A 12,463-nucleotide genomic window follows, 5' to 3' on the forward strand; every position below is an offset into this window, starting at 1 on the left:
AGTGGCAAGATTTGAACACAGCTCTTTATGGATCTAAGTTCAGAAGAATGACCACTAGGTTGTTGTGAAACTCACAGAGGCAAAAGGTGAATGCTTGTTGAAATGAATGAAAAGGTTTGGTGTTGCTGTAAGATTTTTTTTTAGAGCCACTGGAGGTAAATTATAAGTGAGAACACAGACCCGCCTGAGAAAATTAATTGTAATGGCAATTATAGCCACCAACTGATGTCTTTGAAACAAAGTGGGGAAACTGGGTTTTTGTCATTCTAAAGCTACTATGGTTGAAAGTGAACTTTGAATGAGAAGACCAGGTACAAGTCAGATCTCCTATATTTGTTCCCTGTGTGACAGTGGCCAAGTCTGTCAACCTCTCTGAGGCACAGTTTCCTCGTCTGCAAAATGGGGCTAACACTTGAGGTTACCAGCTTCACAGAATTGTAAAGAAAGAGATTTGCAAAAGTGAAAGTGCTATGTAATCACTATTACTTCATAATGGCAAAGTAAGTCCCTTCCTATGAGCTCCCTATACCTATGAGATCATGAGTCCAGAAAAACAAAAACAAAAAACTCAACATCAACACTTACTATCATTATCTGATAAATTGATCTTAGATGTCTTGATGAAAAAATTGTTTTATTAATGCAGTAACTGTAATCAAAATAAGTCAGAGATTTTTTTTAAAATCTGCCTTTCAAAATAGATAGGTATCATGATTAATTTGAATCAACATTGATAGTGGTTTATTTCTTTTGTTTAAATGAGAGAGGTACAATGTGATTTGAAACTAGCTGTTTGACCTTGTGAAAATCATTCAATCTCTCCATCCAAAAATATGGAATAACAATACTTGCACTGCCTGCATTGCAGGATTATACATAATAGGAAAAAAAAGGAAATGTATTTTTATATAACAGAACATATCATTCAGTTGAACTTGTAATAGATCCATTTAGAATAGGACAAATGGAAACAAATAGTTACCAGGATATCATATTATTTCTCAAGAAAAATTAAATTAAAAATTACTGTGGGCCAATAAAAAGAACAATATTCACTAAATGTTTACAGTCTATTGTGTACTTCAGAGAAGGTACTATCTGACATACACTTTGCTATCTCAAACCATTGCTGCTCTATGTTGAGTTTCACATTGAATATGCAAAAATGTTAATGCCATAACCAGGAGAGTTGGCTAAAGAGTCACTTGGTAAAGCATTCCCCTAAGTCCTACCATGCTTTCATTTTGGCCTTTGTTGTTCAGTGGAGTTCATAAAGTAACCATTATGAGAATTGGGGATAGAGAAGAGGCAGCCAAAGAAAGAAAAGACTTGCCCTGAGTCTTAGAAGTGTCCAGTTGAATCACGTATGTACAGCATAGACTGGGAAATTAAGGAAATGACCTTAATTTCATTTGTCCAATTTGCCCCTGTCTAAAAGTTATCTGAATCTGCAAAAATATGTAATTGGGTGCAGCAAGGTTACAGTGGACACTTAGTTCCATACAAACTAATTTATGAATGTGAGATGCATTTAGGGGGTGAACAAATTTAGCCTTAAATGAGGTCTTTAGAGAGGCATGAGAATATGTTAGCAATAATGAAAATATAAAATATTCTATTCCTCAGCTGTCCCATTCCTCCACCTTAGAGACCTGAAATATCTTACACAGCAACTGGATAGTGGGAAAGACATTTTAACATAATGTCTTTCACATTGATGGTTGGCCCAAAGGTATGGGTCAGAAGGTCTATCTGTTGGCCTCTATAGGTCCCTGCAAATTCTCAACTCTTTTTCTAGTGGATTACCTTATCCTGGAAGAGGAGGAGAAGAAGCCAGTGACAAATAGTGCACATTGAGCACCCTCCACCTTACTCCCCAATGTTGCCTATTGGGACAGGACTGTAGTCCTATAGCAGGGTCAAGCAGCAATTATTTCTTCATTCCTGGTCTGGCTTCTGAATGGGTCACTCTCTGCTATTCACCCAAATCAGAGTCAATGATATTTGTATCTGTGGGGATGAGCCACTGTTACAGTTCTCTTACCGTTATTCTATAATGAAGCATGGTAATAAAGTTGCCCGTTGGCTATGAAGAAATTATAGCAGGATGATAATATCCAGTGGCAACTAGGTGGTAGGAAATAAATCTCTAGCCTCAAGTCAGGAAGACCTAAGTTCAAATCAGGCTTCAGACACTTAGACACTCATAGCTAAGAGGTTTTTGTTTGTTTTTTTTTCCAATGGGAATTCTATCACAAGAACTCTTTTTCCCCAGGTGGTCCTCTGTGCTCTGAAATACCATATTCCTTCCAATAATTCTCACTTTGATAAATCTTAAGACAAACTAATGTGTATATACTGCTATCTCGTTAGAATGTAACTCTTCAAGTGTTTGACAGGCTATCGCTTGGAAGAAGGATTAGATTTGGGCTTTTAGTTGTTTTTCAGTCATCTCATACTCTTTATGACTCCATTTGGGGTTTTCTTGGCAAAAACACTAGAGTGGTTTGTCATTTCCTTCTCCAGCTCATTTTACAAATGAGAACATTGAGGGAAACAGGGTCAAGTGACTTACCCAAGGTCACATAGCTAGTAAGTGTCTGAGGTCAGATTTGAACTGAGGAAGATGAGTCTTCCTGACTCCAGGCCCAAAGCTCTATGCACTATGGCATAACATAGCTGCCCCTTAGATTTGTTCTACTTGGTTGCAAAACTAGTAGCAATGGGTGTAGAAGTGAAGAGAGGCAAATATAGCCATGGTAGAAATGGGAATAAAAGTGGGTATAAGGTGGAGAACGCTTCTTCAATAATCAGAGTTACCCAAAAGTAGAACAGGCTGCTCCAGGAGGTAGTGGATTCACTTTCCTTGAAGGTTTCCCAAGAAGAATCTGGGTGATCCTTCATTGTGTGTGTTGTAGCAGAGATACTTTGGGGACCTATAGTTTGCACTATCTAACCACTGAGGTCCTGTCCAACTCCCAAATCCTGTGATCCCATGAACTCCCTCATGCTTCCAAAATATCTCCAAATGAAGAGCTCACTCACTCATTCAAACATTTATTTATTGGGGGGGCAATGGGAGTTAAGTGACTTGCCCAGGGTCACACAGTAGTAAGTGTCATATGCCTGAGGCTGGATTTGAACTCAGATTCTCCTGAATCCAGGGCTGGAGCTCTATCTACTGCACCACCTAGCTGTCCAAACAAGTATTTAAGTACTTGCTATTAACAAGTCCCTGTGCTAGGTATTGGGGACACAAAGACAAAAATGAAATGGCCTCTGCACTCTAAGAGCTTACATTCTACTTGAAGAAAATAACAATACAATGATAAGTAAATACAAAATCTATATACACAATCCAGAAATTTCACAGAGAGACTAAACTGAAAGGAATTAATTTTAATGCAAATAAATGTTGTTGATTATGTGGTTTAATACATTTGTGCTGTAAAAAAAATTGAGAGCCAAAGATTTCTTAGGTGATCATTATTTATAATCTTATTAGGAAAAAACTTGAAATATGAATATAATTACTTATATAATACTCTTTTCTGGAAAATGTTATATGAATTTGATAATCATATAAGAAGCTTCTTTATGGAATCTTATTAGCAAAAAAAAAATTTAAAAACCTAGACTACCTAACAGTTTTAATTATATTTTATCTTCTATCTATATGACCTTATAACTTGATTTATGTTTTATTTCTTTTATAGGTGTAGAAGATGTATTATCTGTAAGAGATTCATAATCAATTACAGAGCACTCTGGGACCAATTACTAACTTTACTGTGATATCTAGAAATCTGTTAGATTCTTAGTTACTCATCATGAAACAAAATGATGTCTATTAAAATTTGAGTCCTGTAGAGTACCACAAAGACTGGTTTTACTCATATACAACTACACACATACATATGTGTATGCGTGCGTGCATGTGCACGTGTGTGCATGTGTGTGTGTGTGTGTGTATGCATTTCTGGTTTGCTCCTTAGTGTTACTAAGAAGCTTAAAGATTGACTAAATGTGTTTCATTGGAAACTTGGTAGAAATCAGACATATAAGTCATGTACAAAATAAGGAAAGAATAAGTAGCATTAAGCTCATCTATTACTGAGTAGTATGAGTGGATAAAATGTGCTGGTGATGAGTCATTCATGGAGGGGAGAAAAAAACACCGTAAACCTTTTGAGAAAAGAGAAATCAAGAAAGAAAACACAAGAAACATGCAGGAATTCCCAATCCTGGCAAAGTCAAAGTATAGGCTGTATGATGAGAAACTCTTGGCAATATGGTTTGATGCTTTATAGCTCATGCAAGTAGTAATATTAACAACCAGAGGTTATTCATCGGGTGGTGATGGAAACTAAATGACTTTAGTTATAAATCAGAGCTTTAGGGGACTGTATTATTCACAGAAGGTGCAAAAGCAAGCTGACTACCACCATTATGAAATAGTTACATGAACTTCTAATCTTTATAAGTCTGGGTGAAAACAAAATTTGTTTCCTAATGCTGCTCTGTTCAAATGGGAATGTACTCAAGTCATTGCCAAAATAATGCTCACATTCCATAAAATGTTGGGATTTATGTTTGAAAATAAATCCCTGCAAGAGTTTTACTACTCCAGGATGCAAATAGCTACTTGTGGATAAGAGAAAATATGCAAGGTATGTGTCAAACTAATGAACTCTTTGGGCTCAGCTGAAGTAAGTATATATAAGCTAGAAAAAGAATATCATAAAACTCCAAGTAGAGAATAATTAAAAATATGTTAGGCACTTAGAATGAATTAATCCCATACATGTTTGTTAAAGCTTAAGGCATTTGCATAACCCTGATACTAAAAATATGATATGTTAGGTTTCATTTCTCTCCAACCTCAAATAGTTTCCCAAATACATTACCCCAAAGCTAAAAGCCATGTCATTCTAAGTCTCAAAAACTCATGTAAATGATCTCTCTGTGATTCTTTCTAACTAGAGCTATTTTTCTTTTCTACAATTTTCTTAATAATGATGCTAGCTTTAAACATTATCTGATTACTAGAAAGCCACAATAACAACAAAATTAGACTTTATACATATGAACTGCACTTGCTCACTATGAACTCATATAACATTATTTAATACAGTAAAAAGGGAACAGTGGAGAGGGGCTCATGTGATATTTCCAAATTCTTTTGCAGACCTTAAATCATTATTACTACTACTACTACTACCACCACCACCACTACTACTACTACTACTCCTGCTGCTGCTGCTACTACTACTACTATTATTATTACTGCTACTACTACTGTTGTTGTTGTTGTTGTTGTTGCTACTGTGGATTTGAATAGATGATGAGGCAAGGTACCTTGAACCTTTCAGAGGGTTTCAGAAGGCCATTTCAAGGTAGGTGAAGGGAGAAGTATGATCACTATTGGTGGAGGCAGTGTAATAAAAGAGAATACATTTGGATTTGAAGTTAAAGAATCCAGTTTCAAATCTTGGCTCTGCCCTTTACTGCTTTGTGATGACAATTCAGCCATTCTATTTTTCTGGGCCTCAGTTTCCTCATCTGTAAAATAAGGGGGTTCGTTTAGATATCTAAGGTGGCTTCAAGATTTAAAATTTGTGACCCTATGATTCTTAGAAATTATGTGTTAACAATTTCAAATTGGTCCTTGCATCAACATTGGTATAAATGAAATCACCTAAAATAACTATTGTTTCACACGTCTACTCGTTTTCTAATCAAAGGTATAACATCATATCTAAGCAAACAAATTCGAGGAAGAATAGCCTGAAAACTTTTGACTAGTGCATTTTTTTTAAAAAGAGTATTGAACTAGCAACCAGGAGACCTGCTTCTAGAACTGGTTATCAGTAGCTCAGTGCATGACCTTAACAAGATCAGAGTTACTTTGGACCTCAGTCTTTGTCATCTGCAAACCAAGGGAAGTTGAACTAGATGATTTACAGCATTTGTGTCTGTAAACTGCATGGCAGAAGTGAATTAGATGAGATCCAAAGTCCCCTCAAGCTCTGATTTCACTTTCAATTCTAAAAAATTCCATGATTCATGAACTCTCCTCTATGTACATTTTCCATACTGTAAATACCTTGTTTGTACATATCTGTTCACTTATTGTCTATACAATTAGATTATAAGCTCTTTGAGGGCAGGGACTACCTTTTGTCTCTTTATGTATTCCCACAGATTAGCACATTAGCTTGGCACATAACAGCTGCTTAATAAATGTTAATTGACTGACATTCTAGAGTTCATTCCCTATTCAAATCAGTCCCTATCACATTTGGCATTAATATGAAACCATTTTTCCTAGGATCTCAAAATGGCTTAAAAATCTGAGATTACATTGATTGTTATGCTATTCTTCAGGAAGTCCAGTTAGGGGAGCACACTCCCAAATCATCTAGGTGTGGCTCTAGCAAGCACATTTTCATATGACTAATCTGCAGAATCTTTGGCCTGCAAAGGACAAATAGTCTCAAGTCACTTTTGTGAATATATTGAAATATCCTCATCCCAACCAAAGCCAAAAGTTCTTTCTAAGTCCTATACAAAAGACATTTTGCATACATCAAAAACTATTCAACATGCTTGTTTCTGATACACTTTTAAACTGGAGGTGATGAGGTTGGGATCTGGACCCCAGCAAGGAAGACCCCTGGACTCTCCCACAGGGCCAAATCTCTGGGGTTCACTATAAACCCAATCTCCCAATTCTGTTACATAGTCCTCCATTGTCTATTACCTCCAGATGCCCCCCAAACCCCACCCCGCCATCTCACCCTTAATCCTATCTAAACTCCATTCTCCCTAGGCCACATGGTCCAGGTCCCCAGCAGTCTGTTCACCCCAGCTTACTGGCCACTCCCATCCAGATACTCAGACCCCTCCTCCAGCCACCCCAAACTATTTAGCCACTCCTAGATCCCTCCCACAGTCTTTCTGTATATAAGGTCCATCTTGTCTCCATTAAGGTGCTAAGATTCTTAAAATCTGGCCCACTTACATTAGCAATACAAATGCTTAGATTCTTTAAGAGTCTTCCCAATATGATGATGTTCTAATAAACCTTGTCTTTGGCTGAAAGAAGGCTTGGGTTGAATTCATTTGGGCAGGACCTACGTGTCATGATTTCGGGGTCCCAGCACCCCTAAGCCTCAACAGAGGGACATTGATCAATGTTTTGTAAATGGTAAAGCAAAACCGAAAAAGTAACACAAAGCCATATCTTCCTTTGAAATATGCTCAAGATCTTAAGATAATCAGAGGTCACTGGTGCTCTATAAATAAGCACCTATTTTGTGCCACATTATGTAAAGCTACTACTCTTAGAGCAAACATAATAAAATTAATATTTAGGTTCTTTTTCTTGTGCCACACTGCCTCCACCAATAGTGACCATACTTCTCCCCTTCCCCTACCTTGAAATGACCCTCTGAAACCCTCTGAAAGGTTCAAGGTATCCTTGCCTCATCATCTATTCAAATCCATAACAGCAGTAACAGCAACAATAGTAATTATTAGTAGCAGTAGTAGTAGTAATTAATATTATTTCTTTAGCCATAGCAATTTGTAAAGACTAGAAAGTTTTGCTAAAGGACTTGGTTCCAGGGTCAGGGTTGGGATGGGGAGGTTAATGAGCATGGAGAAGAGGCATTTTCAGAACTTTAAAAAAAAATCAAGAAGCAGCTGTGAATTGTACATCCATGAGGAATGTTTCCACACCAATGAAATCATGCATTTTTGAAATGCTGAGGTAATATTTAGACTTCCTTAAGTCAAAAGGATAAAGTTGCAAATAGGTATATTCGGTAACTAACCAGGATAAACTTGATTTCTTTACTTTTATGCCAAAAACAACAAGTGAAAAATAAGCGAATTGTAAAATACTTAATAATAGCATCCATTGAAATCAATGCAGCATTTAGCTATCTTGCAAGCAAAAAACCTGAGAGATTATGGGGTTTGAGAACTATCATAACCCAAAATACCAAGCGTCAGAGACAGAAACATATGCTTATTTTAGTCACAGCATAACAACTATCCACACTTAGATAAAGACTCAAATGAAAGAACACTGGAAGCTTCAATGATGTGCTGCATTCGTTTCATGTAATTGACATAAATATACAACATTCTACTCCAATTATACAGTACATTTTAGTCAATCAATAGAATTATCTGTACATATGTCAAGTAAACAGCTGTCAGTATTGACTTATATGATTTGCATTGAACAAGTGGTAACTTTTTTAAAAAAATTATAATTTTGAAGCTTAGCACATATACCAGACTGATTCTTATATGTAATAAGACCAACCAATATCTTTGAAATAATTATTTTGGGGCTCTAGAGAATTCTACCACTGGGTAGCTGGTAGTTGTTTTATTTTAAAATAACTGTTGCCTATATCCTACCTGGCAGAAGCAGGAGAAATAATCTATACTGTTTTCTACCTAGTATCTTGCAAACAATGCTGGAATGGAGACTACTCTTGCATTTCCCTGCTTTTTAACCTGATTTGAAATTTAAATATCATGGGACATGGACCATTTCAGGCACCTGCATTCATTTGCTTCAAGTACAATGTTAAAATGAGGAAACCCATGCTATACACCCATAATGGCTCCCTTCCTCATTTTCATATAGGATTCCAAGCAAATGCTTCAGATAGGCCCAATAGGTTTAAGTTATGGCTACACTTTCCATGAGGATTTTACAAATGCAAATGTTCCCCTGTGATCTTGTTTTTTACCTTTCTCACAAAATTAAAATTCAACCCATTTCATAGAGAAAGGCTATTTCAAGGCAAATCTGATCATTGTCCTGCTAGATTTAATCTCTCCACAGCTCTCCATTATTCTAAAACTGTATTTCAGCCTAGTTAAAAGTTCAGGGTTTTATTACAGTCATCTGTCCTCTGGGCTCTTGATAGTGAAGGCACTTTAAAGAGGTTGCAAGTGGTGTCCATGATATTTACAATCTTTAATTGGCCTGGGAATTTTTGAGATGAAAATGTCCTTCCCTTAGAAGTGAAGAGAAACGGGGAGAGGAGAATTAGCAAATGATTAGGAAATCACTGATAATGTTGCTACTTCACTTCTGAGGACAGGGTGCTTAGGCAAACAGCACAATTGTTTCCAGAGACGTTCCTCGTGGCTGAGTGACTATGGATTGCAATTACTTGGTATTCCAGTAAAATCTTAGGGGAAGGAAGATCAGTGTCAGATAAAACATGGTTATTTATTCAATGAATAAGAAAAAAAAGGAAAGAGTTAACAAGAATGCAGGTGACGCTAAATTATGCTGAAAGAAGAATTACTACTGGGAGAGCATAATTTCGAGAGCTTTGTTAGCTAATACAGTTTGCAGCCAGTAGGCCAATAAAGCTTTTTTTTTATTATTTTTTTATTTTTTTTAAGTGAGGCAATTGGGGTTAAGTGACTTGCCCAGAGTCACAAAGCTAGGAAGTATTATGTGTCTGAGGCTGGATTTGAACTCAGGTCCTCCTGACTCCAGGGCTGGTGCTCTATCCACTGCACCACCTAGATGCCCCCAATAAAGCTTTTAAAGAGAGATCATGCATGGTATTAAAATAAGAATGCTTCTTTTTAAGTGCCTGGGATCATTTCACATTATTTTACTTAAGCTAGAAATTAAAATATTAGTGAAGGGTCAGAGTCTTGATGACAGCAATTCTGTCAATCACCAAAAGAATAAGATTAAAGGCAAGCATCCTTTCTTGCCTGTGATGATGGGCTGGAGAAATGTTTAGTGCTATTGGGTCACCATTCCTTCAACTAGGGTATAGGATGAATGGTCATTCAGACAACCCAGCCCCTGGCTCTTTGCAATTATCTCCTCACCACTGTCATCAAATGCCAAGTAAATACCCCAAATTAAAACAAAATCCACTTGGCAAAATAAATAATCAAATATTTTATTCAGGGCTTCCTATATGCTCAACTGTGGAAGCCATAGAAAGTGATTAAGTATAAAATATGGTGCTCACCTACTGGAAGCTTACTATCTAACTGAAGAAAGAAGACTGGTGCATGGACACACACACAGAGCCAACATATAAGATAGTATAACAAGTAACAAATTGTAGGGATTATAAAATTATAGCCCTAGAGCTGACCCTCAGAGGCCATCTAGTCTAACCACCTCAGTTTTACAGATGAGGAAACTAAGGCCTTGTAAGGTTAAGAGACTTTTTGATATCATACAGTCAGTATGTATGGCTAGAATATGACCTCAAGTACTCTGACGGCATAACCAGAGCTCTTTTCACTGAAGTATAAAAGATTTGGGACCATTGTCAGTCATCTTGACTCATATCTTGCCACTGGACCCTTATGACTCTGGACTTTGTGCAACTCTGCCTCACTTAAAATCAATTCACTTGCAAGTGAAGACATACATTACCCTCCTGATGTCACTGGGCCTCTTTGAGAAGAAGGACGAACAACAGCATAAGGAATTTGGGAGTGGAAGACAGAAGATGGATAGCTCAGCAAGCAGAAGAGGCCAGTGAGGTAACTTTGTCCAATTTCTCATTTTACAGTCGAAAAAACTGAGTTAAGTGATTGACCCAAGGTCACACAGATAATAAATGTTAGAGCCAAGATTCGAATCCAGGTCCTATGATTTCAGATTCATTGTTCTTTCCACTATGCCATACTGCCAGAGACATCTATGCTCCTTTAAAATACTAACAACTAAATTAACTTTCTGGATACCACACAATCACCAGCCATCTCATGACACTTCCGTCATTTAACAATATCTAAACATCTTGGCTTTCAGACAGCAATCTAGACAAGTTTAACCTTTGAATCTCCATCAAAACTATTCTCCAAGTGAATTAAGTACATGATAAATTTATAGGGTACAAGTGGATGTCGATGCCTTCCACCCACATGGTTAATGACAATAAATGCTGCAAAGTCTCGAGCAGCACCACATTTCCACAACACTGAGATTTCTCCATCCTATGGAATCCTGGGACAATTTTCCAGCTTCTGATTAGGAATAAGAAAAACTGATGATATTTTCATTTTGGGAAATTATACTGAATTAACCACAGACTCTCTGGAGTTGTCAGGTTAGCCTAATAACTCAGGAAAACCTCAACTGTTGGTTTCAGCACAGAGCATCACCCAAAGCAGCAAGAACAAAAGACAACCTGCAGATGGCAAAATCATCCTTTATAGAGGGGGCCATGAGGACCACTCCATAACATTAGATCTTTTGTTCCATACAATAAATGAGTTACCTTAGGATCAGCAGTGAGCAGTTTAAAAGCTTGATACACTTGGGACTCCTTTACTCCACCACCAAGATCAAGGAAGTTGGCAGGCTTCCCACCATTAAGAGAGATGATGTCACAGGTTGCCATGGCAAGCCCAGCACCATTCACTGTAAAGTGAATCCAAGTGACATAGTGTTTTACACTTAGCAAAAATACTAGAAAATTTCTTGGGAAAAAACCCCCAAGATATTATATTAAACTTGAGGAGAGAGGAGATGAAATCCCAGGTAATGACAACAGCACAAACAAAACAAAACAAAAAACAACAATTAAATAAAATGTGACCTTAACGCCTTTCTTTTTCAACAGTTGAAATAATCACTCACAGTCTGGTGACTACTCCTCAAATGAAGGCACGGGGAAATTTTCTTTGATAGAATTGTAATTATAATGACCAAGTATTCTCTAAAGAAGAGATGCAAAAATGTATTTACCATGCCATTTTTTTATAGAGGTAGAGGACCAAAGGTGTGAAACTGGACATACCCCATCAGACTTGGTATCATAAGGTTTTAGATTTAGGGCAACAAGAGCCCTTTGAGACCATCCTGTCTCTCATTTTATAGATGCAGAAACTAAACCCCATTAGAATTAAGTGACTTGCCCAACATCCTGCAGCTAGTAAGTGTTTGAGGAAGAATTTAAATCCAGGTCTTTTTAAGTTCTTGCTGATATTCACTATAAAATACTTCCTCTCACTTGGTTGATATGTGCTTGATTACTAAACTGTTTTCCCCCCTTCACTACATATATATACACATACATACACACATATATAATATTATATCATATATAATATAATATATATAATATTATACTATGTATAATAATAATATATAATATTATATATATAATTACTTTGTTATAAGAAATGACTTGCTGGAGAAGGGCAAATGAAGGACCTATTAAGAATTAGTGCTGATTCAAAACCAAGAGAAAATCATTAAACTTAATTTTGTAAAAAAAAGACAGAAAAAACAAAGTACAGAATTTCTATCCTTCTCCTTGCTTAGGAAAAAATAATTGAAATTCACATTTTTATAGCCCCTTAAGGTTTGCAGAGTACTTTTATTTCAGCAACCTTATCAGAGCTAGTATCAATCTACTCACTTTTCAGATGAGGAAACTGA

At 36.7% G+C, this 12,463-nt stretch overlaps 1 protein-coding gene across 1 annotated transcript in view; it reads right to left on the reverse strand.

Moving 5' to 3' along the window:
- The window catches only part of SUCLG2 (succinate-CoA ligase GDP-forming subunit beta), a 323,754-nt gene that overhangs the window by 130,252 nt on the left and 181,039 nt on the right, over positions 1-12,463 (reverse strand). Inside the window, exon 9 of the mRNA XM_021007549.2 lies at positions 11,298-11,440. Within this exon, the coding sequence (XP_020863208.1) occupies positions 11,298-11,440 (143 nt within the window). The remainder of the gene's footprint in view (positions 1-11,297; positions 11,441-12,463) is intronic.

This window comes from Phascolarctos cinereus, unplaced genomic scaffold, assembly GCF_003287225.1.
Source record: "Phascolarctos cinereus isolate Bilbo 61053 unplaced genomic scaffold, phaCin_HiC Scaffold_4;HRSCAF=312, whole genome shotgun sequence".
NCBI classification, from domain to species: Eukaryota; Metazoa; Chordata; class Mammalia; order Diprotodontia; family Phascolarctidae; genus Phascolarctos; species Phascolarctos cinereus.